Here is a 26,116-nt window from a genome sequence, read left to right as displayed (position 1 = left end):
GATTGCATTCCTAGCAAAGTCAGTTCAGATCAATAATAGCATTATGTTAATAGCTTAATAGTTTATTTCAGACACTAACTAAGAAAAATGTCACAATGACTGAAGATATGACCACATTAGAACTTCATTCCAACTCTACAATCCAAGTTCTACTCTATAACATTTAACTTTGATGTAGAGTAGCATCACTAAAAAAGGATATTGCTGTCAGAGGCCACACTGGCCCCTGACACCCTAAGGCTCTTCATAGAACAATGCTGTCTGCATTGTGGTGACAGTCTCCCAGTGGACACATACGGCCTCAGTGATGTTTCCAACTAGGACTGCGGTCTCTCTCCTAGATTTGGTTTCCTTTATTTGGCTTTGTAAATCTTCAAATAGTGTGAGTGAAAAAAGCAGCCTTGAATGAGGCCAGTGTATCCTGGCCTCGGTATTGTTCCCTGAGATTGGCAAAACGGATCTTGTGACATGCACTCTCCTGGAAGGGGACAGAGCCTCCTTTGTGCTTCCTCTGTCTCATTCTTGTGAAAATTTAACATTATCCAATTGAGCGGTTTTTTTTTTGCGCCAAAGTTAGGCTAATTTCCTTACCTTGAAGTAGAAAAATGCAACTCAGAACAAACAGGAATGAGGGGTGAGGTAAAGTATGCAAAAAAAATCATTAGATGGTTAGTTTGATATTGCTGCTCTGCAAACCCAATGATGACGGAGAAAAATGTGTTATGCTTGAAAGGGAGAAAGAGAAGGTGAAATAAAGGAATGATTGGGCGGTCAACGGTTAGACAAGAAATGATAAATCATTACATGCAAACAGAGGGCACTGCACTCAAAGGCAAGGCAGATACAGACTTGAACTTGGACTGAAGGAACACTTGAAAAAAAGGACCTCTCCTTTTTTCTTGAAGTGTTCCTTCAGACAGGATGGGAGAACCAACCCGGGAGGGAGTGAGAACGGCGGTGCTCAGACTGAGAAGAGGTCATGCTGGGGATGACACTTTGGGCACGAGCCGAGTATTCTGGGTAAAAAGATGAATGATGGGAGAGAGAAAAATGATGACGGTAATACTAAAAGGAAAAGGAAAACAAGCAGACAGAGAATGAGGTCCCGCCTATGACAAGAACAGGTGAACAAGAAGGTAACTGACATTTTCCATGTATATGAAATTCCTGTTACAGAAGTTTGGACATGAACCACTGAGTACTGATGTGAACCTTAACCTATGAATCCCACATTCTAAACCATAAGTGAAATTGTTTTGTCTTTACTAGCTCCGAACAAGTCATGAAAAAAATTAGCATTTCTATAATACAGCGAGTAGAAAGCAATTCGAGATCAGTGTCATTTACCTGACACAAACAGTATCCTACATTTCGAACTTCTAATGGTGTTAAATGAGCACTTACTATCGTGTAATGTGAACAATAACTCTACGTTTAAACAGCACTTAAGTTAAGTAAACCGTTCTGTTGATTTTCTTGAAAACCTCTTTCTGGCGTTTGCTATTTGAGGGATCAGCTATCACACTGCTATATGTTGACTTTGCTCAATGACTTGCTGCTGTGCAGGATGTCTGATGTGCTTATCTAGGGACAGTCAACCTGCTGGACTTCATGGACTTCAGAGCATACATCCTGTTTGAGCCTGAGTGATGGGGACTGATGAGGTGACATTCAGGAAATGAGATAAGGACAGAGCAATGTTTTCCAAGAGAGATGAGTGCACAGTGCATGGCTGATGGCATCAACATTATTGTTCAGTATTTTTTCTGTCCCGCAACAACTAATATGATGACTAATACTTAGTAAATTATATTCTAATGTTCAATTTAGAATTTAGTATCAGCAATGGCTATTATACAACAGGGTAATGTTATTATCTTCTCTAGTGGATAAAAGACTGGTTGTGGAAATGATGAACCAAATATATTAGTGTTTTTGGTGCTAAAGTAGATGGCTACAACCTAGATTCAGTTCTTTGTAAGGTCTTGTGGGAGAAATTTGGAGCATGAGCTTTATAGAAAATGGGTGCTAAGGCCAGCCCAGAAGAACCAAATATGCCCTTGGAATGGACCGCATGAACTGAAAGTAAAATAAGAATTAATATACTTCATGACAGACATGGCGTACTGTATTTCTCCATTACATCATGCTAAAAAACTGTATAGTGTACTGTCCTTCCTCTGTAGGTAAAGATAAAGTCGTGATGTCAGGTGTTCACATCAGTGAATGCAGTTTTTCAGGAGCAGGTTTCAGATGTATTTTTGTGATCTCCAAGATTTCTACAGTTTGCTGAGAATTATGAAAAGTTTATACATACTGCATCACTCCACTCTTACTTTTTGTTGGATTAGCTGTAGGTCAGGAGTCTTTTTATTTTCTGTTGGTTTTTCACCAGCCAAACATTTATTATTCTGAGCAGACTATAGAAATCTGTGAAATCACATAAATACGACTGAAGATGAAACACACTCCTGGATAACAGGTCTTTGTTTAAAGGTGCTGAGATCAAAAATGGAGCGGGGTGTCAGGATGAAATAAGTTAATGATTGATCTTACCAGCCACTCTTTGAGCCACCAGACCTTCAACATTGAAGACTTCATCGGGCTCACTGTCCCTTGGCTGGAGTGATGCTGACGCAGCACTAGGGCTTCTCTGGGCCTCAGAGATGTCTGCAGAATGGGACAGTGTGCTTGGAGGGTAGGTGTTGATGGGCTTCAGCTGGACGTGGCCTGCTACAGGAAGGGAGTCTTGTGAGGGAGGACTAGTTCCAGAGGTTTCAGAGCTGTAACTCAGAGATCCCTGGGCAGGTGCAGGCTCTGGTGTTCTAGGCTTCCCAGGTGACATCTGAGCTGTTGACGAGTGGCTTGCCAGGCTGGACATGGGACCCGAAAAGTGGGTATGAATGGCGGCATCACCCTGGTAGGTGGGCCTGGTTTGGCTCTGGGAAAAGGACGGCTGGGTGGTCACTACAACACTGTTTTCCCGCAGTGGAGCACTTTGGGACTTTGGCACCAGCGAACACCCTGGTTCCAGGTCCAACATGAGGAGATTAAGGGTTTCAATAGATTGCTCAATTTCTTGCTGGGAGGTGCTGTGGCGATGAGGGAACTGTGGGAGACTGTGGTGGCTGGGCATCACTGCTACAGAAGGAGGTGGACTAAAAGTGAACCCTTCAGTTACTGGCTCATCAGGTACACCAAACTGCTGCCAAACGTTAAGACCACGCTGGACGGCATCCCTGCTACTGGTGGTGCGGGTTGGAGCTTGTGGCATAGATTTTGGTTCTGCACCAAATGACTGAGAACGGTACAGACTGCCATTCTGGGTGGCCATGTAAGTACCAGATGATTTGGCTAAATCACTTTGGGTCAAAGTGACAGGTTTGTCAGATATGCCAACATGTGGCTGGACGGTTTCCAGAGGCTTTTCGGGGACGCTGCGCTCTAGATATGGCACATGGTCCTGGCCATTGACAAGGGACTCAGTCTGGTAGTACAGATCAGCTGGTGTAGCCCTACCATCTGTGGAGGAGAATGTTCCTAGACTGTCCACACTATTGCCCTCTTGACTGGTAGGTAGCTCATCGTCTAAAATGTCTGTTTCACGGTCAATGCTAGTGTGCCCATTGACATGGACCTGAGCAGGCACCAGGTGAAGCATCCCTCCAACAGCTGATGTTGGGGTGGACAGGTAGCCCTGTTGGTGCATGGGCCCCTCCAAGCCACTCAGCAGCTGCTCCAGCTCCTGTTTCTCTTGGGGACTAATTGGTTGTTGCGCAGGTGGGGCTTGGTGATGGACTGATGGTGACTCCTCAACCACAGGAACGTGTGTCTGGCTCACTCTGGAAACCTGAGGGACTGCTGCTGCTTCATCAGTTCGGTCAGTTTTGATGGAGGCAGTAGAGTTTCCTGAGTCGCTGCTTACTGATAAGGCATGGTCAACCGCAGGTAGGGCATGTTCAACAGCAGTGGGTGGCAGGCCATTTGCTGTGACTGTTCCTTCAACAGACTCCTTTTTGCGAACTTTGGCGTAGAGGCTGCCGTCCAGGGGTCCTTGGGTATGGATGACTTCTAAAAAAAATAAGTAGGACAGACACTCATTAGAATCAGATTGAACCAATTTGTTGCATTAAACCAAATACAATAAACAGCAACTACATTTATGTAAAGCAATTTTGAATTTCCTAAGTATTTTTAGAGTTCTTTGCCCTTTACAGAAATAAATGTGCAATACTGTAAGCACACAATATTTATCAAGGCATTTAGGAGCAAAGAGTGAAGAGTGAGGAGACAGAAGCAGGAGTGTTGGGAGATTGTGTGGGCATGGTCAAAATTGCTGCAGTTAAATTAACCACTGGCTCATGTCCACGTATTCTGCCAACTTCCGGAAATGAGCCGGGTCTGTGGCTTGCACTGTGGAAAAAACGTTGAAATCACAGGAGCCTGCTTTGCACTTTCTGAAGCCAAATGGATTTATCTGGGCCACCTGAGCAATACTGGCATACTAGAAAATGAATCAGTTGTTTACTTTATTTGCTTATGATCCCAGAACTGTGAATAAGATAAGCTGATACACAAAACGGATGGATGGACATCATAGACTTTTAATCTACTGATTTGTTAACTCATAAGCTCAGCTGGAATGGTGCAATACAGACTCTGTTCACTCAATACAAATTCACATGCACACATACTGTAAATTCACACACAGCCACACCCAAGTCCAGTGAAGAGGAAATAGGGTGCCCCAATCAGAAGAATTTAGTCATCACTGGAAAATCAGCCTCACTGAGTAAGGAAGGCCAGGAGTCTTTTCCTGGCCTCCGAAACCCAAAGCAAAACAAAAGCCCAACATAGTTAGAATCATACTGAAAAAGTTGAAACACACACTTACATGCACCATTCACCTCCCTACAGTCCTTCTCTCACAGTCAACAAAGTGCACCACTGGAGCCAGATTTATCAATACTATTACAAATATCCAAATATATGGGTCCGTTCCTCAAAAGTGTAATGTCTGTAAAAAAAAACTCAACTTCCACACATCCTTTACACTGTTTGGTAACAGTTTAAGTGGTAAAACAAAGTTCAGGAGGGCAAAGAGTAAAACAATACCTTGTCAGATAATCCCTCTTCCCGATAACCCAATCAGATTCTACAGCTGGGAAAAGAGCTGCACAAAGAAGCTGAATGTTTCTCTGGAACTTATAGATATCTCCATCTTAGCTTCAGTGAATACAGGGCTCTGTAATTGAGCTTGGTGGGCGTACACAAGCTGGGTACTGCAAGGTCTCCTTGACTGGCCCGAGGCAACTTGCCAAGGGAATGGCGCACTGTGGCTGCTGCCCTGTCAGGCTGCTGGTGGAAACCAATCTGGTGGCTCTTGGTAACAAAAAAATCGCAGTGTGTGTTTACTACTTATCCATTACTGGGTTTACTTTGATAGGTACATTAGTGGACCACATGCGGGAAAAAGAGGCGACAGTAGCTTCTAACATGTCTAGTCCAATGGTAATGGCCAGTTGCAGTATCACATGCCATTTGGACAATGTACTGTATCTCCAGCGTCACTTGCGGTTTAATTAGCTCGGTATATCAAAACTCCAGGTAGTTGTCATGACTATAGTCTGTCATGAGTACAGCCTGTAGCCAAAAAAAGTCAAATTATGATGCAGATTTATCTTGTAGTGGTTAATGTGAATTCTCCAAAAAGTCCATGTTGTCTCCCCTGAAAATTTAGCTGCTAAGACAGGAGGCTCCAAATCAAGTCATCATTACACATTTACGTAGCTCATGAAATTTCTTAAGTATCGAGTTAGGAGCTGTGCGTGGATTCCCATCCACATGAACGCACACACACAGAGACACACATTTAGTGTATCCGTCATCCCGATAAACATAGACATAAGTCGTGAAAGAAGAGCTCCCCTCACTTTCTCCATTTCAGTACCATTATAATCACCTGCACTGTAGCCAAATGTGACTCGCACAATTAAGATGATCAGTCATGCATCTCAGCTGATTTCACATCCTGTGTGCCTGAACTAAAATACTTGAAAGTAACCTCAAAGTAAGTCGAAGCCTTGTCAAAGGAAATGACAGAAACACCTCCACAGGAGGAAGTTCTCCTACCTGTGTGAGCAGTGGACGACGGTACAGTCTCAAACTAAGCTGGGAAAAGCCCTGCAGAGGAGCCCCCGCGGTGGGACATGAGGGATTACAGCAGGAGTTGGGGGAGTTGATTTTGGCTACTGTTCCTTCTCCTCCTCCTCCTGAATAGCTTGCTGTCTGGCTGGATCAGGAGAGCTGCTGCTATTGCTGGCTGCTCAGTGGCTGCCACTAGTCTAAAGGCTGCCCCTGCTGCGTGTGCATATGTGGGAGGTCTACCACAACAGTCTGTTTGACAGTGTATGAGGGAGGAGGGAAGGTAAGGAGCCACAGAGTATCTATACAGAGTATAGATTTTGATAGAATGACATCACTCCAATTAAGTTAGGGTCTCTTGCACACACCCACTTGCGTGATATACAGTTTCTGAAAGCCAAGTTTCGCTGACTCTTTTTGCTTTACCCAAGAGATCCTGTTTTCCAATAATTGTGTCTGAAATAACTGAGACAAAAAGCACTGAAAAGCACACGTTTATGCATACACTAACATCCACAGAAATAAGTCCTTTCCATGCTCACATACAGATAGATGCCCCTCCTTTAGCCCACTGGTGTCAAAAACACTCATGTAATGGAAACAGCTATTTCATCCAACAACAGTCATTTAACGAGCGCTCTCCAAGCGAGGAAGCAGGGAGAAAACTCCACCCTGCTGCAGGCAGATGGATTAAACAGAGAGGTTTACGGGGTAAAAAAAAATACATTGAGCGGCTCCTGATCTGATTTGTATAGAATAGAAGTTGTAAAGAAAAAGTGATTGTGATTGAACAAAAGCACATGTACATTCAACGATCGTAGTTGCAACATTCAGTAACATACGCACAAAAGACAAATTTTCCCCCCGGTGTTTGAAAGCTCTCCGGTCTGTTGTGCCATCTGTATACATTAGCATGCAGGACAATCCCTTTACTACTGCACACCATAATCCAGAACAACTGACAACAACCACATTTGTCATTCAGGCTGATAACAAAATATGTGACTTTGGCCTCATCCTCACTCCAAGTTAATTTAATGGAAGTTACATGATTATGGATTTTACTGTGATACTGTTTTCCCTCATTTGACTCACAGATTTTTACACCAACTCTCTTGTTTTCTCTCTTTCAGCTCTTTCTTCTCATCTCTCTGCTCCCCACCCCCACCACGCTCCCCCTCCCATCCTTCCCCTGGCCTCTCACTCTTTTCTTTCAATGACGATGATAGTGATGATGATTGCGATGAGGCCTGCTGTGGTATGGTCCCACTCTCACATCAAATGAAAGCCCACTGTTGTCACACCTCTTTAACTAGCTCATGTCTTCACTTTATAAGACGACGTGACTGATGAGCGATCCACAGAATCCCCATTTGTACTACAGGAAATCTAATCTGTCACTTTAAACTTGTGAGACTTTCTACGGCTAGCACGCTATTTATGTTGAAGCTGCTTCTGTGTGTGCTGTTTTGACTGCTGCTGTTTTCATTTGGTTGAAATGAGCATACGTAATCCTCTACAAATAACCTTTGAAGGTGTTCCTTCATGTGATAAGAAAGGGCATGTGTGTGTGTGATATCTTACACCATGTGTGTCCATGTTGGTGTGTTTTGACATACTCCCCAGGAGGTAAATACTTGCTCTGTGATCCCGAGCACATTAGTCAGAGGAGAATGTCTGCAGTCCTAACCCCACAGCTTTTACTAATTATACAACAGCAGGGGAGAGTGGACCATGTCTGACCAGTCTGGAATGAGCAATTGGTTGTGTTGCTATATCCTCTTCATAAGAGAGGGGCAAAAAAACAGAAAATGGCTTAGAAAGCAGCAGCAATCAAGCAAGTCTAGACAGACAAGAAAAATATTGCAGACATATAACAACGGAGATCAAAACTTAACTCTGCAATATACAAAGTGTTGTAGATGGAAGATGCTGCCAGATATGTTGAGGTTCTGTGGGCCAGATGGTGTAACTGTGTGACTGCTTAATCCCTGAACTTTGAGCTCTGACCTGTGGCAACAGATCCCTCTTCACTGCGGAAATAGCATGTTTCCCCTCTAGCTTACATTGACAAACACACCATGCGCCGCTCTGTGCTTGTGGATGTGTGTGTGTGAGAGTGTGTGTGTGGGCATTCCAATACAGTTTGGGGTCCATGTCTACCGGCCACAAGTGTGACATTACTAAAAAGCAATGATGAAACAGATTCTGAGAGTGTCCCCTCAAGCCTCAACTGTTACAACCACTAATAGTCAGACGAGAATAAAACTTTAAGTGTATTTACATTCAAGAAGCCTAAGGGGAAAAAAAGCTTCAGTAGCTGTACACGGTAGTGCAACAATATGTAAGTATATCCTGGTGCCATATTTGGTAAAAGGTAATGGCTTAACTATTGATTTGGCAACAAAGCCTGCCTTCACTGTATGTGAGGGCTCAAGGACATCTATTAAAGTAATACTTTGGCCTCGTAAATGATCTACACAAAGGGCTCTACATCTTCTGAGCTGGGTTAATTTGACTTGTGCAGATTACAGAAGAATGATGAATTAAAAGAGGTAACAGAGAGATAACCTGATAAAATAAAGCAACAACAGTTGTTACATTAGTGGCTTAATGATGTTGAGAAGACCTGGTGCCTGCCAGGAAAAATGATTAATTTTCAGTATTTATTTCAATTGAATCACAATCTATATATAATACAAATACAATAATCACTCAAATTATGCTAAATGCTAAGGATGCCAGTGCCAGAACTTGGCATATGACTTGGGATGGGGTCTTTTCAACTCATTAGTGGAGAAGCACAACAGGATGTATAATACATTTAAGTACAGTACAGTACAGTTTAGCTTTTACCAACATCCATAGCACCAAAAAACTTCAAATGTAAGTACAGAAACTCGTTTTAGCTTAATGAACACTTGCCTTGCAGCTCATTAAAAATACATCAAAGATTCCTGTGAATCAATGTGTCAGAAGGCAAACTTGCTTGGACTGAGGTAACAAAGGACAAGGTAATGGAGGGAGGTTTCGAACAGGCAGAAGTGGGATGTTGATCAATATCAATATGGGATGTTCTGTTCACCTTCAAAAAACTGGCCACTACTTACCTAATGGTATGGCTAATGGCATGTAGTATTATTTGTTTTCCAAAAATATGCTTCCAATTTAAACAAAAATTTAATTAATATTTCTCATACGTAAGTTTATAGAAGCCTGAATATTTAAATGCACAGCAACATAAACTTTAACCTGACACCAGTAACCTTTAGCCAGTGTTGGTCAGAGGTAGTGACTATATTTAGCACAAATACTACTGAAAACAAACACAAAAGCACAGGGATAACCAACACACACCAAGCACTATATATCAGCCAGACAGTTCATCTATACAGAGCATTATCTTTCACTCTGGATGAGGTTGTGTTTCAGGAAAAGCCATCAACGGTCATTAGCAGCAGGGTTGCAAAAGGAAAATCTTGAGGAGAGCGTCTGATGAGCTGGCAGTAGCTATCTTGTTCTATAGGTGAGGAGAAGCTTCGATTGGTTTACACTTGCTACCCTTGGTCTGGAGAGACTAAAAAGAAAGAACCGCATCATTTTGCCTGAAGCCTTGCCTGATAGTTTATACAGATCCTCCTCAAAGCAACTCTTGTCAGCTCCTGTTGTAATCAACATCCTGGTAAATGCTCCAGACACAAACTGGTCTTGCGCCTGACCAGATACTTCCTGGTATTAGAGCTGTATAAATATGATTCTCTACAGTGGCTTTAACTTTCAAGAATCTTCTGAGTACCTCCAGATGACAAAAAATGTTTTGTGATTATTTGGCTGTAGAGCTTTATATTGTTCCAAATGAATGCACCTACACTTACAGACCTACGAGACAGACACAAGACAGAAAGACAGAGAAAGAGCAAAACACCAAAAAAAAGCACTTAATTGTCCCAGGCTAATTAGATGGTATTTCTCTGCCCTTTTTAGGTGGTGTTTGTGTAGTGTAAGTACAAGTATTAGATGTATGGGGCAGTAATGGTTGAAGCTTTCACAAAAAACTATTTTTTTCCACCATTATCTCCCTGGTTTGAAATAAACAATTCCTTTGTGCTTCAGTCAATCTCACTACCATCTACATCCCTCTCTTGGCCTATGCATGGTGTCACCAGTCACTTCTTTGCACCTGCCAACAAAAACCTAAAGATGACCAGGGTGGCTTAATGCTCACAGCGGTTATCGCTATCCCTTCACGTCCCGTGCCCATCCATGCGGATGCCCTGAAGAACCGGTAGGAGTCACTAGTGCAGTGACAAGGGCATAATCCCTCACTGCAGAAAGGCCGGTCCATGAATAGGACTCTCTTTAAAAAGAAAGATATTAACAAGGGAGGAGAGGCCAGTGGTCCCAACAGACTCCAAATGAAAGTGAAGTCCCTTTGCCCTTATAAATTTCAACTCGTGTGTCCATCCACCCCTTGGCTGAACAGAGTTCTATTCAATAAGCTATGTAACCCATGTAAAAGGAAGATCTGAGCCAATAACACACCCAAAACAAGACAGTTGTGCCTAATAAAGAAAGTGCAACTCTTGGTCTTTTTCTCTACTGGTTTTCTCCACCTAAACTTTGCTCGATTCCCAGTGCCAATCAGGCAAAATCACCAAACATTAAAAAAAACAAAAACAGACAGATAAAGAAAAGGGGTTAGAAGCGCTAGTATAAAGAAAAACTGGACAAGTGCTTGCGCTAAGCCATCGTCCATCAAGCAAGCAGGCACAACAAGCATTTTATCACTTGTCAGGAAGGTGAATATGAATGTTTTGACTTTCAGCAGGAAACAGTGGTGTCAACTGCTGCTTGGGTTGACTGCAAAACACCAGTTAAACTAGGAAAGACAGGCCTACAAACTGAATCACGTTGAACTTACTAAGTGTAAAAACGTCCTAATTAAAAATAATATCATCCACAAAAAAAAGGCCTTTACACTTTAGGTCCTCATCCTGCAGGGTAAAGATAACAATAGTGGATAAAAGACGGATAAAGATAGGATCTTGTGAGAAGCGCTTGTGGAAAGTGATCATGATTAATTATATCCTGGCTATTCTGTGGCATTTTTAGCCAGATCAGCTGTGTAAAGATGGCTGGAGAGAAAGAAAAAGGGAAAGAGAAAGAGAGAGGGTGTCTGGCCAACAGCTGGAGTAAAGCAGTGTCCATAAGGACGTAACAGACCACTCATTCATTCCTGCACATTATGGACAGCCTGTAACTAGCACTCTTTCTCTCTCAGGATCAACATGTCTTGATGAACCCTCTACAATACTCAAGCTATTGTACAAAAATGCAAGTGTACCATTTATTTTTTTTCCATTGAGTGAAATTCAGCTTTTAATGCTTTGCATACAAAAATTGGTATATGTTATATTCTATTATATCCAAAGCTAAATTCTATCTTTGTGAGACGTTGCCATCATATTCAGTGATACACAGACATATTTAAACTTGGCCCACACTCAGTAACTGTCACCTAGCAGAAACCACTGTCCCTGTGCCTCCTGAGCCAGAGTCCAAACAGGGACACTCCATGGCACGTAGCGTTTTTTCTCTCTGTGTTCAATTCAGTCTTTACTGGATGGCCTTTATTGTTCTGTTTTGGCTGTTATGCAATCTCAGCTGGGCAAAGTTTGGAGTCAAAGCAGCCTAATCCTCCCGAAGTCTCAGTCTGGTCTGAGGGACTGATAGCGTGGAAGCCTGTTGCCAACACAAAGGGCTCGACGTTTCAGCTTGCATCTTCTCGGTGAAAACCACAGCCTGACAGTGTCTGTTTCAATGAGATCACATTGGACATTGGCTTACAGCATCTGGGGATGGCTGTCAGTGTCACTGAGAAGTGTCAGATGCAAGAAAGTTCAGGCTAGCTGATATCACAAGTGGTGGACAGCTGCTGTCCAGACCCTTATGTTCACACTCAAATCAATTCATACAGACATGTACAAGTTAATCTAATTTTCATTTAATCATGGAACAACTTAACTGGAACCTTTTGGCCACCATTCTAACATCGGCAGAATGGTCAACCAAGAAACCATCCAATGAAAATTTATGTCACAGTGTCAACAAGTACCTACCCTGCGCAAGGTCCCATAAAGAACACACTGAATCCAGATAAAGGGTGCTACCCTGCAGCTGACCCTGACCTTCTTGTTGTAGTGGTCTTTCAAGAAGAGTTCTTGATTGATCAATTCTAAGTATCAGATTCTTATTAGCATTTGGGCATGATTACATTTCATCACACAACATGAAATGGCAACATTTGAGTGAGGACTGCTTTTAAATTAATATTTAGATACCCCTGTGAGCTGGGAGTAGCCAAAGAACCAGATGAAATTGTAATTTGTAGTTCAATTCTTTGGTAGCCACCATCAAATACTTAATGGAAATCTATTAAACGATGCATTCATTTGGAATTAGTAATTGCTATATTTCACTGATGTCTGTGGTCATTTACTGCTCATCTGGTTCTTGAACTACTCTTAGGCCAAAAGGACCAATTGAATCCCAGTCATCTGTTGGGCCCAAACATAGTCTCAGCAATGATATCATTCTGTTGCATCAACTTCTATCTCCACCAGGATTATGTAACTTCCCCCCAACCCCACCCCTGTCTGTAGCTCAGCAAGCAACACCAATACACCCTTAAATTTCATTTGACTCATTTAAACCCCACTCTCTGTGCTTCAGTAATGCAGCAACAAATAGTCTATTCCCAACAGGGAAGATATGGTGGAGACATGGTTCCTTCTGTTGAATAAGTTAAGACTGTGGGGAGGAGAACACAGACATCTCCCTGTGACTAATGCATATGGGAACAAACAGGAACAGTAACCTCCTAGAGAGAAAATGCAGAACAACACAAAGACACACCTGACACAGGCGAATGGACCTTGGATAAACACTAACTTAATGGCTTCAGAAATAAGCTTCTGAAGAGAAATCAAGGACACTTGACTCATTTTCTTTATAGAAATTTGCCACAGTGCCTGAAAACTTGATTTCACGCTTCGATTCATTACAACTTCAGTCTAATTTTTGCAGTTATTGTTGTAGTTATCATTATTTCTATCATGAAATATTGATGAGATCTGGAACACTTGTACATGGCTGCAACGAAGCTGAGCACATTGAACCAGGAAGTCAGTGTATAAACTCTGATGGATGTTTACATCGGACAGTTAGAGGGAAAATCCTTTAGTTTGCATTTTTGTATTCTTCCAAATAAGATCATCTACCTGCTTTTGTTTTCTGCCCCTTTAGGCTTCTTTTGAGTTAAGTTTTAAGTTGTAATAAAGCTAAATTATCCTTTAAAAAAACTAAAAAAACAGACTGACTGTAAAAAAAAGCATTGGTAAAAGATTAAGCTTCAAAGGATCACTTGTCTTGTGAGCTTAGTTGAAGCAGAAAAAAATATTAACAAATAAAACACATTGTGGCCAAGTGTTTGGATAACAAACAACCTGATGTTAATAATTTATTGAGCACATTGCCACATTAAGTGAATCCCCACATCTACAGTACTTAGCATGCTACTCACATGTTGTCAAGGACGTCTGCTTTTAAATTTGTGACAACTTTTCTCTCCGTTGTTCTAAAGAGCAGGGGCCAAACTGGACTCAGGTTCGGGGGTGGAACTCTTCAACAGCTAGCGGAGCTTGAGAAAAAAGGCGTCAGCTGCCTCACTTCGCAGGGAAGTCAAAGAAATGCTGGATGCAAATTCACCATGTAACCAAGAAACTGTGTGTCTGTGCTGAGCAGCAGCACGTACAAACCCACACTGACATTCTCTGTCACTCCTCCTCCTGTGAATGTGTGCACAAAAGAGCTTCACAGTCACGGGAAGGGAGTCTGCCCTTAACTCCTCCGACTCCTCGGAGGGGAGGGAGAGAGATTCTGGGGACAAGAGAAAGTCAGAATAGAGACGCGATAAAGTAGTATTACTGTAAATGCCAGTTTATGACTGTTTAAGATTTAAAACATTTTAAGTTTGGACCAAATGAACAAACTTTTTTCAGAGCCTGGGAAGAAATGGGAAAGATTTAGAAATGCCAAAACACTGACTGCAGATCAGTAAAGTGCTACATTTGTTTTGGTTTTTCCACAGCCGAATCCTCATCTTAATGAAGACGTTCAGTACAAAAGCACAGGAAATTTGACTATTTATGTCGCTTGGTGTGGATGATACAGACTTATTTTACATACTCTTCAAAAATATCTAAAACAATATTTTTTAGACAGAACTCAAATCAGTTACATATTGCTGAAAAATCATCACTATAACTGAGAGAATTGCCAGTTTCTTTTATTAAATATGTGACTGATTGTAAATATGATTTATCAAATTTTTCTCTCAATCTTATGAAATCTGATTCTCTTTAGTCTCATCCATTTCTTCTCTCTAAATATATCTCACTATTTGTTGTTTTTTTTCTCACCTCTCCCCTGCATTTGTAGTTATTCCAAAAATGCAGTGGGTTGGCCGTCTGAGGCAGTCACTTGAACTGAATAGTTAACAAAAACAGAGTCTGTCGTTCTGCAAATGATTATCAATGTCCACAATCTAAAATATGATCCTGTCTTCACTGTCTATACAGAACGTGAGCTTTCAGGTTCTCAGACACATCTGTTCCTCACATAGTGTTGCCTGCAGTGTTGGTTTCTCGCGTCAGGCTATAGCTTGGCATGTAGCAAGATTTTTTGATTAGACTGGTGTCAGGTGACGGACAGGGTCAGCTTGTTAAAAATTCAATTTCAGTCAGAAATTGGTCAAGGTATTGACCATTTAAAGCCAATTATTATGCAGTTAGATTTGACGGGAAAGGCTCTGCTCTTTGAGGGAATTCTCAAAGATTGGCTATGCTGTGAACCTGAATGAAAATGACTGAACATTACTAATCAGCCGGTAGCAAACAGCGGAAGAATGAGCCAGTTATTGCGAAGCATGAAGATGCAATGAAGAAGCTGATGCCAATGAACACAACTTTAGTGCTCTGTTTGAATTTATTTCTTCATTTGTACTTTTGTTTTGAGTTTATGTATATTACTTTGGATGGTACAAGGAGCAATAACACTCAGTTGGCAGTTGGCAATAAATCCTTCCATTGTTTTGATGGACCCCATTTATCAATGAAGCTAGGTTAAATAACAGAAACACCTCTCTGTATAAGGTAATAAAATTCAAAAGCAACACAAACTATATCCTCCAAAATTTTCATAGTAATTTCAGTTGAATCAACAACGCCCTAAATCAGTTTTAACACAAACTGAACATTATAAGCATCATGTCAGGAGGATTTATTGCAGGACTGTTGGATTAGGCTGTATAAATTTTTAGCTAGGTGTACCTAATTAATTCCCTACTGTGTCATTTTCTAATTCTTACACATTGATGGCAAATGTCTGCAAGCCCACATTCTTGGTATATTTCTTTGTAAAATGAATGACATAATTTTATTTACCTTGAATTGCCAAAGTCAGTCTGTCTTTTTGTGATGTAGTGCTATTTTCAGTCTAACTGCAGCCCTAGAAAGATTCATGGACTGTGAAAGAAGGCTACAGATTGGTGAATTCAGTTCTAGAGAGATATGAAAAAATGTGAAGAGATGAATGAGTAACATGTGATGCTGAAGTCTCATCAGCAGATGATAAGGACCTAGTGCATCCTTTAGAGAAAATGATTTCTTTGACCATTAAGGATTAGATCCTTACAGATATCAAGTGTCCTTTCTTTGATAACAAAATTGTGTGTAAACGTTATGGTGACTTTTGCATAATTGAATTGTGTAAGTGTTGTGGTGTTTTGTATATTTCCTATTTATGCAAGGTGCCCGCATGACAAAAATCCCTGTGCTGAAACGGACCCACAGTAGCTGTAGCTGTTTTTTACGGAATAAACACAATGTAAGTCAACATCAATCTTTGGAAACCAATGACCACATTGACAGCGCTTACTCAATTTTGATCCTAACAACACGCTGACCCTATAATTTTAAGCTTTATGCAATGCTTTGATAAGCAAAGAAATTATGTAAGTAGCCTTGCACTTTCCTCAGAAAGGCATCTCTAATCCTGACAAACTGCAAACCCAACAACAACAATACTTTTTATTTCTAACTAACACATGAGAAGATACACATCCTCTCCCGTTTTCCCTCTCAGCTCTAGAAGCCGCTCTGTCAGGAGAGCTAACGGCCTTTTCAGCTCTAACGAGTGTGAAGCCAAATGAAAATGGAAACATCAGTTTCCTGGAAAGCCTTTCCCTCTTGTTTCTGTAAGAGGGAACCATTTTAAACTGTGTTTTTAAAAGCCATTTGCAAGCTGAGTTAATTTAAAATGCAACATGTATCAGTCTGATTGTGCTGGCTGAATAAAGTCAAGGCACAAAAGGCTATTATGGGACACGTTTGAGGTCTTATTGACTACTCCAAGTCTCAAGTAGCTAAATAAGAGCCTGTGATTGTGTGTGTTTGTGTGTATTTTTAGTGTATGTGCACTTGCTTAAGTTTATCCTGTGTTTCTGCTCATGTCTTTAGCTGAAATTGTGTGTATGTATGTGATCTCACTGAAGTCAAATTCAGATTTCACCACAGTCTCATCATCAGATGACAAGATGAGTCACGCAACTGGGCCAGGCACACACAAGCAAACACACACATACACAAACTCACCTCCACTGAAACAGAATGAGAGGAGACTTACACTTATGCTATTTTAGCAAGGCCTATTTCAAGCTTCTGCCGGGTGTGGGGTAGATACTTTATGGGCACTGATAGAAAGTAGCCAAGTAACCTCTCACCTTTGACTATCTGGGAGACCAGACCAAAAAAACACACAGGGGGAATCAAGGACATTAAATATCCAGCAAGCATCCTTCTACACAGAACGCCGTTTGTAATTTTGTGAATGGTCCTTTAAAATGCAAACATTGGTCATGAAAAATGCTCTAAATTGCAACTGTCCCTTTTTGAAAAATGATAATTTAGTTGCTGAACACAGTCTCTGTTCAATTAGTATCTGCCAGTTCCTCATGTGCACCACTGCTGTCGTTGCCAATATGTTCATTTGAGATCACTGACAGACAGTGGTAATTCTCTTCGTCCTTTATCCTTCCACCCTACAACATTTCGTACTTTGTGTTTATTTGAGAGTTACTAGTTATTTTGAATATTAAGATTTGACAAAAAAAACGTGATCACTTCATAAAATATGCTGCATTCCTATTGATTTAACACTGTCATGAGTATTTACATTTAGTTTTACTTTAAATAGGTACTAGATTAAAATGCTGCATATAACAAATAAATAATATATAACAATTTCAACACTGACATGGACCATTCTTCATAACGAGCACTTTTCCTTTTGATACTTGTGAGTACATTCTGTTAATAATACATCTGTACTTTTACTTTGGCTTTTTACTTATAACAAAGTATTTCACATTGTGGTATTGCTACTTTTACATCTGAAGCATCAGAACACTTCCTCCACCACCGCATTCCAAGAAAAATGTCCTGCAGACTCTGACAGTTGCGTTTGATGGAACACTCAGACAAGCAGAGACTGCCACTGCAGGTCTTTGCAGGTGCTGGGCGAGAACTTAACCTCTGCAAGAGCTAAAATCATTTTTCGATCATGCAGAAAATGAATGACTGTATCTGTAAATAATGATTTATACTTGAACATAGGATATGCATTTACATGGTTATAGTACTTTTCCTTTCACTGTTATGTAATACATAACAAAGACATAATAAATTCCTCTTTAAAAAAGAATACCAATACATATCGGCTTTTTATCCGCGATAGAGAGTAGGAAATTAATTCCAATGACTATAAAACAAGCTGAGCATCCAAACAAGTGTGGCACTTTTGAAGGCATAACAACAGGCTTGCTGCTATCGCTAAGGGCGTAGCATTTCTTCCTTTTTTGGGTGGTGGAGAAAGTAGCATTTTGGCAAAAGTGTGACCACTGATCCCTCATTAGGAAGGCTCTGTCCATGCCTGTGGCTGAACCCAGGAATGTCCTGCAGTGGGCTCTGGAAAGCAACAGACTCAGGTCCCACAGGGCCTTTGGCTCCTCTGCGGTCATAATTTCACCACAAATGAATTCAGCGTTACCAATGTCTCTCCTCCGTTTCAAAACACAATTTACCATTTACATCTAGGAAAGCATGAAACCTCTTAATGCAGATTTGGGGTGAATTTATACACTTCAATACACTGTATACTGCAAAAATACTCCAGAAACATTATTTACCTGTATACCCTCTGTTTTGTCACATACAACACCGGTTTGAACTTAAATGTGACTCACTTTGACCCTGTCATGTGGGAGTTTTAAAAAGATGAAATCATGAAAAAAGTCTTTTAACTCCATTAGGATGGAGGCTGAATCTCTCCTCTGTGTCAAGCAGAAAGACAAAAACACCCTTGTTACAGGGGTCAGCTTAGTTACACGCTGTTTGTGTCTCAACTTCCTCTCAACCACATTAAAATGCATTTCCACAGTCACATGTACAGTTAGCGTAACATTCATGTAAAGTGACCTTTCGCTCAGAACTCCGTGAAAGGAGTATGTCCACACACTGATACTGACAGCTAATGGGGAGAAAAGTTGACTTCTGCTGAGGCGTGTTGGCTCAGAATTGACAACAGTGTTATGGGTCACATGCAGTTAAGAATGTGACGGGTAGGTTGTTAGAAATACAGGCAGTGGGAATTAGCCTAGGTGTCCATAAGGGACTATGGCTGTAAATAGCCAGCTTAATTAACACCTTGTTAACTTTACAACACACAAGAGGGTGGGCAGGAGGAGGTCTGCCTTCTTTGTGTTTCTTTGTGTCTGCATGTGTGCTTGGACAGTCTCTGTGTGTGATGTTTATGTGTTTATTTACAAATTGTCCTGTGTGTGCAAAATGGTTAAAAGTTTGACATCCAACCGATCTTCAACATTACTCTCACGCAAAGACTCGTCAAGGAGATGTTGCATCTAAAATAACATCCAACAGTGCTGTAAGTGTATACTGTACGCTACGTTTGAAGTACGTGTGAGGTACGCAGGACAATATAAAATACCATCTATTATCCTACTGTACTTACCATCTGTGGTGTCCTCACAGTTCTGATTGAAGTTTTCATACGAGTCCCAGCGGATCAGGGGATCCTGTGTGTTGTAGTCAACCGAGACGCTCGGCCCGTTTTCCAGGTGGTCCACACCTTGACCAGAAGTACAAAGAGGCAGAGCGGAAAATGTGAATGTCTTTAAATCACAAAGCCAGAAAAATGATCATATTCAGAATCTGAAAATGAATGAATAAGAGTCTGTAATGTTCTCCTTTAATTAAGGCCTAATTTTTATAAATTCAACTCACAGTAGTGTAATTTTTTTTTTTTGATTCTCTTTATTTGATTAATAAGAGATATGATTGAATTTTGTTGAGTTTTTGTTGTTCTTTGAATAACTAATAAACTTTAACACCAAAAATAAAATTAGAAATATGAAGGTGCTGGTCAACATGTTGGCCCCTTGGCTAAGATGCACACCAACTGCAATGACCTAGTTGGAATCCAGGGGTCTTTTGTTGCAAGCCTTCCCCTTCTCTCTCCCTCACATTTTCTTTTCTGTCTCTCTATTATTTTCTGTCAATTAAAGGTAAAAATGCCCTAAAAATAAGTATGACAGTAAAATATAATGTGTGGAAAATGCTCCAGCATCCATAAAACCAGACACATTGATGCTTACCATGTATTTTCTCTGGCCCAAACGAGAAAATAAACTCTACTTTTCCATATTCTGGAAACCTTTCATCTGCAGTAAAGAAATAAAAAGAGAACCTGAGTTTTCTGGGTCATTAAAGTAGCAAGAAGACATAAGCAAACAGATTATAATACGATACATCTCTTGAATACAGCATTTACAAAGAGTCAGATTATAGTCTTTAGCTACAGTATTCACTGTATCAAAAAAAATGATTGCTTGCACACAGATTATAATGGCAGTCAATGCAGAGATTCAGAGGAACTTGTTTTACCCCAAACCTATTACCTTTGAATGTCTCATCAAGCTCATCCTTCCCGAAGATGATCCCCAGGTCATGAACGGCACAGGTGTGAAACTGCACCCGGAATATCACATCTCGGCACGGGCTACGGTAGCGCTTGTGGTAGCACTTCAGCTGGAGGGTGAAAAAAATCAGAAGAAACTAAAACAATACTGTATAGTAGCTGCATTGTATCAAGCTGTGCCAACAGAATTCAACAAGTCAGTTAAAAGGTGTGGGAAAGCAGTTGGACGGATGCCGTTTGAGCTCCACAGGTACACTGAGTATCACATATATAATCATTTCAGGATATGGTTTATCGATACAATGTGTAAATGCTGATGTGGGGAAAAAAAGGTTGTTTTCAGCAAAGTAAACTGCAGAATCAAATCACTTCTATAGCTGAGCTCTATATGGCTTCAATGCTGATACACTCAGTCAAGTGAGCACAATATGAAATTATCTTTGTGAAACACAAGCCAGAGACATGTCAACTTGAGTCACAGCTAGGTCTGTCACCACACTGGCTCAGAGCTACAAAAAGCATCCAAGGCTTGTTATATATATCCCAGGCAATGTATGGCCTCTTCACACAGGTTATTATCCAAACTGTTTCTCCCCAGATGACTGCTTTAAGAGCAATACTTAAAACCACACACAGGAAATATCTTCTCTCTCCCTCCTGCTGTTTCCTGATGTGCAGCCTGAACCTGTACGGCTTTTATAAGGACCTCACATTTACAGGTGCTGGAGGAATATTTACCCTAACCCAAACAACTCGGAGCTCACAAACTGCGACTGTAAAGAAAAAAACACTGGCCGGCTCTGAAACATTCTACTGTTATAATGACAGTGAGCATTTTAAGCTTTTTAAGCTTTTTAATTTTTTTTTGAACATAATTAAGTAACACATGTGGAGTTTATCTATCAGCTACTTAGCAGGTACAAATTAATTGTAAAAACTACTAAATGGGACTGACTGCTTTCCACAAACCTATTTTCTACTTGTGGAGCCAAATACGACCAAAACATATAAGACTGAGGATGAAAGGATAGCAAAATAAAATATCCTGTGGCTTAGCACAGCTTTCTGGGATATGGTAAACCTCCCACTGAGGGGTCCATTTCGTGAGGAAAACAGTGCTGGTGAGCCAAGTTTGAGAACAAAAAAACAGAAGGATAACATTCATTTTAAGCTTACATGCTGCCTTTTGAGACATTGGACATTTTCATTTTCACACACCAGATAAATATTAACTAAAGCCCTTTGCCCCTCATATGTGAATTGATAATCTTTAATTTTGGGAGTTAGATGAGAAGATTGATATCCACTCATATCTGTCCATTAAATATAAAACTGTAGCCAAAAGAGACTTAAGACACAAGTTGTGGTTATCAGGACGTCACTGCACCTGGCCCAGAGACAGAAAGCACAACTTGTCATTTTTACATTAATTTTGGTACAGATTAAATCAATGACATATAACTTGTTAATTAGTGACCTTCAGAGGCGCTGGTAGTTGGATTTTTTTTACCTTTGGTCAGAACCAGGCTCGCTGTTCCCTCTCGTTTCTAGTCTTTATTCTAAGTTAAGCTGCTGGAGCTTCATATTTATGATACAGATGTGAGAGTGGTATCAATTTTCTCATCTAACTCTCAGCAGGAAAGCAAATACACAAATCTTCCAAAATGTGGAACTATTCCACTAAAGTTCCTAACTTGTTAAACTGAACTTCTTTAGCTGTATTCTATATAGAACACTGCACTCCCAGTAGGCAGGCTTGCTTGTGGTTCCTAGAGTCTCCAAAAGTAGAATGGGAGGCAGAGCCTGTAGTTATCAGGCTCCTCTACCATGGATCCTTCTTCCAGTTTGGGTCTGGGAGGCAGACACCCTCTCCACGTCTAAGAGTAGGCTTAAAACCTTCCTTTTTGATAAAGCTTATAGTTAGGGCTGGCTCAGGCTTTGCTTGAACCACCCGCTAGTTATGCTGCTATAGGCTTAGACTGACGGGGGACTTCCCATGATGCACCGAGCTCCTCTCTCCTCCTCTTCCTCTCCATCTGGATCCGTGAATGCAAACCACCTACTGCCCCCATGATCCTGCTCAACACCCACTGCTTCTATCATTATGATTATCATTACTATTATTATATTGAGTTTTATTAGTATTATTATTCACCCTATCATTATGATTATTAGTTTTATTATTAGAGTCATTATTGTTATACATCTTTATGTTGTACCTGTACTGTGCTATGTTCTCTCTCCTCCTTTTATTGTAATATTTTGGGCACAGCATTATCAAAACTCTAAAACAAACCTGAAACCAAACTTGTAATTGAAATGACTAACTTGCCAGTGAGAGAAGAAAACAGACAAAACTTGAAATATTTAAATCGTTTTTATAAAGATTTTCCTCTGCAATTATCTTTTTCATCTAACCATTCAGCAATTAGTGATTTCTTTGCAGTCATAGAATCCACAACTCAATTCAATTGCACAAACATATGCCACTGAAGTCTGCAATGCTGGAGCGCAGTCCATGCTGAATAATGCCTCTCCCATTTGGCCATGAGGCAACAATTCACATTTTCCGTGTTATCTGAATAATAACAAGCATCAGCAGGCAGTGGTTAAGTCGGATAATGCATTCAGCAGAATCCATTAGTCCATCTTAAATAAGGGATGAGATATGAGCTCAGCTCTGAAGAGCCAAAACGGAACAGCCTGAAGCACGCCGTAAGCTCTCCCTTTGAAATTCTCCATGCTGAAATTGTGAGCTCCGAAGACTTCTCATGGATACGATTATGGCCGGAATGACAGCAGAAACAGAGACGTTTCTGATCTGTGCAGTTCTGCCGCAAATACATGCAAACATAAGCCAGAGCTACTCACAAGTGCTACTTTAGTGAATATCTTTTTTCTTCATTTGACAATGAAGTACAAATTGAAGAAATGTGATTTTATAAAATTCCTGAAAAAATCTGAAAAAAACCTTTCCAAAAGTACAAAAAATGTCAATTTGACAATCAATGCACCCTTAACTGATGTCATGTCATATTTACTTGTACACAATGTGTATCTTAAGCGTTCTGAAAAGAAAGATACTGCCATTTTGACATCATAGTTTCCAGGAAAACATATTGTGTGCTAATGAGGGTCTATAAACTGAGGTATAGGACCATGGCCAACTGTCCTCCCCAGGTTTTTATGGCCCTATTTTTTCCGTGAATGGATACTATAAACTGCTTCAGCACATGCATACAGTACATAGACCCAACGTCAGATTTCCTCAGTATTAATAAACAAAAAAATCAGTGCTCTGTATGGTTGTTCAGATACTCTCATTGGCATTGTATGCTAATCATCTATTAGCTTCCATTTATTTTTCTCTTTTTTGGCAGAGGTAAAACACTGGAGAAAGTAAGACAATAAACTTTCACTCCTTTTGGCTTTGTACATGAGAAAAGAAATCTTCAGCAGTGTTCCCAGTTTTTTGTTTCCTAGTTTAAACAGCTGAGACATTAAACTAGTATTTCACTCTTGCTGTCTAGCATTAGGCCCTGGCTACTGTTGGTTACAGTACATGTGCTATTCTTACCAGGATGTCCCCTTTCAGAAGAAGACCAGGTTCAATGGTTATGCAGATGCTCGTCTGGCTGTCGCCCTGAACATTACTGTGAAAGAGAAAAGCAACAACACGTTAGATAATAAGTCTGCCATCATTATCACTACTGTGACCATTAACACAGTACAATGCAACATAACTCCATTGCATCAGTTTACTTTTCCTTCTTGATGTTACTTGTCTGCGTATAACTATTTGCACATGATCTACATTATCTACTAACATGGGCTATCACAAAGCGTAACCGTGGTGCAGTTCTGGGCTAATTTTGGGTATTAGTGTCTACATGATTGTCTAACTGGTAGAGTAGGATCAAAGGGTGGAGAGTGCTAACAGGGAGCATGTGAGAGAAAGTGGGGAGGAATGTGATTTGGGGCTTTAAGGGGTTGCCAGTCTAGATGTGTATGTGCTCTGATTTTTTTTACATTCAGTTATTGTGTATGCTGTAAAAATGGACATAGTAGAAACACTTTGACACTAGCAGGCTTTACAATTTACAGTAGTAACTTTAAAAAACTTAATAACTGCTCTGCAGTGATAATGAGGGAAAAAGGCAAAGAATGTGAATATCAGAAAATGCAGGAAGACCACGTGGGTCAGGGAGTTTAAAGCTCCACTTAGAAAATATTTTTATACTAACAGCAAATCAAATGATTATTTGTAAGCTAAAAGACGTCGCTTGTAATAAGAAACAAAGAGAGATTTATAACTTGATTCTGCAGTCCCCTTGAGTTCTATGGAATGTTGTAGTGCCTTTTAGCTCAGTGTTTCTGTTTTGTGGCCCACAAACTCAGCTCTAATAATCATTATTTCCAGCTAAAGCAGACAGCTGTTTTCAGTAAAAAAGGTCTTATAAATATATTGTACACTACCTGCCCAGAATCAAACAGCAGAGCGAAAAAGTTAACAACTTGTTGTTAAACATTGTGGCAGCTAAAAAGCCAGACAGTTTCCTCAGGAGGTGGTGGCGACCAAAACATAGCTAAAAGGATAGCCAATATTGTACTTACATTTGTCAGGTGGACAGAAACATGATAAATTAATGCTGATGTTGCCGTGGCTGTGTAATTTAGCATTTTTTTTTAAAGTATTAGCAATAACAACTTTAAAAGGTGTGAATTTTCCAACATCCTCCTACCAACATATTTTAAATTACTTGGTTTTAAAATATTTCAGTTACTTTGTGCCTTTAACCTTTCATCCAGTTACTGGATACTTTCAAATGCTGTGCAAACGTAGCCTGTATGCCTCAACCGTCTGAGGTCAGTGCAGTTCTCCCCTCCTATCTCTGCTCTAAACCTCCCCCTCTTACCAAAACAACAACAGAAAGCCATAGAATCCATTGTTTCCTGTTTGGCCCTGGGAACCAGTGGGGTCCTCTGGCAGGAAAAGCCTTCAGGCATCCACACAGATGCCTGTCTGCCTGTTTCATTGGCTCTCAAGTCACAAATAACACTAGAAGTGATTGCGGGATTTTAAGTATGGAAACAAGAGCCTGCAGCTCAGGAGGCTAGATTAATACAATAATATGAATGTAAACTGGAAAGAGGGATGATGTGTGTGTATGTTGATGTGAGTTAGGGGAGAGGCTATAAGAGAGCCTATAAAGGAAAATCTGGTTTTTTATTATTGAGCCATTACGAGCTTGCTTTCCCTGGAATCTTGTAAAAGCATTTGAGTGTGTGTATGATTTAAGACTTACTAGATCCCAGATGTGTAGACGGGCTGCATGGCCTGGTAGATTTTGAGAAAAGGACGACAACCTGGAATACAACGTTTAATAAGTTGGTGAAAAAATAAATAGTTATATGAAAATGCTTCTGTGTGACTGAGATGCTTCAAAGTGACTGTGCATGACACTCACCCCCTTTAGACTCGAAGTTTGGGATGCCATGCATGATAACATGATGAAGGAACAAGGGTTTGTTGTTGATCTTGATGTGTCCAGAGAGCAAGCCACTGAAGTACTCTACATATCTGAGCGAGGCAGAGGGAGGTAAAAGGAAGACATGAACATGCTGCTAGGTCCCCTGCTGTCGAATTATATCATGATTTCTAAAGTTTTACAACAAAGGGATGAAGGTATAATCCTGTTTTCATTTCAACAAAGAACCAAAATCTTTGGCTTTGACCTCTGGTAACAACAGGGAATGTTCTCAGCTTGTCAGCCATGTGGAAGTGGCCAGCTTTCAGACCAAAGACTAGACTTTTTAGTTTTTTGGATCAAACTCAATACTTTACAGCTCCAATATTCAA

At 40.5% G+C, this 26,116-nt stretch overlaps 1 protein-coding gene across 11 annotated transcripts in view; it reads right to left on the bottom strand.

The window, feature by feature from the left end:
• Positions 1 to 26,116, bottom strand: part of tns1b (tensin 1b) — a 154,372-nt gene that overhangs the window by 17,498 nt on the left and 110,758 nt on the right. For 8 of the 11 annotated variants that reach the window (XM_040148303.1, XM_040148296.1, XM_040148300.1 and 5 more), the window contains 8 exons: positions 25,725 to 25,837; positions 25,563 to 25,623; positions 23,834 to 23,909; positions 20,237 to 20,366; positions 19,934 to 19,999; positions 19,291 to 19,413; positions 2,557 to 4,071; positions 936 to 1,016 (listed from right to left, as the gene is read on the bottom strand). In XM_040148303.1, coding sequence (XP_040004237.1) covers positions 936 to 1,016; positions 2,557 to 4,071; positions 19,291 to 19,413; positions 19,934 to 19,999; positions 20,237 to 20,366; positions 23,834 to 23,909; positions 25,563 to 25,623; positions 25,725 to 25,837 — 2,165 coding nt within the window. The remainder of the gene's footprint in view (positions 1 to 935; positions 1,017 to 2,556; positions 4,072 to 19,290; positions 19,414 to 19,933; positions 20,000 to 20,236; positions 20,367 to 23,833; positions 23,910 to 25,562; positions 25,624 to 25,724; positions 25,838 to 26,116) is intronic. The other 3 variants (XM_040148297.1, XM_040148306.1, XM_040148302.1) reach the window with 2 other exon arrangements.

This window comes from Xiphias gladius, chromosome 16, assembly GCF_016859285.1.
Source record: "Xiphias gladius isolate SHS-SW01 ecotype Sanya breed wild chromosome 16, ASM1685928v1, whole genome shotgun sequence".
NCBI lineage: Eukaryota > Metazoa > Chordata > Actinopteri > Istiophoriformes > Xiphiidae > Xiphias > Xiphias gladius.
This window is presented reverse-complemented; position numbering and strand designations above follow the sequence as displayed.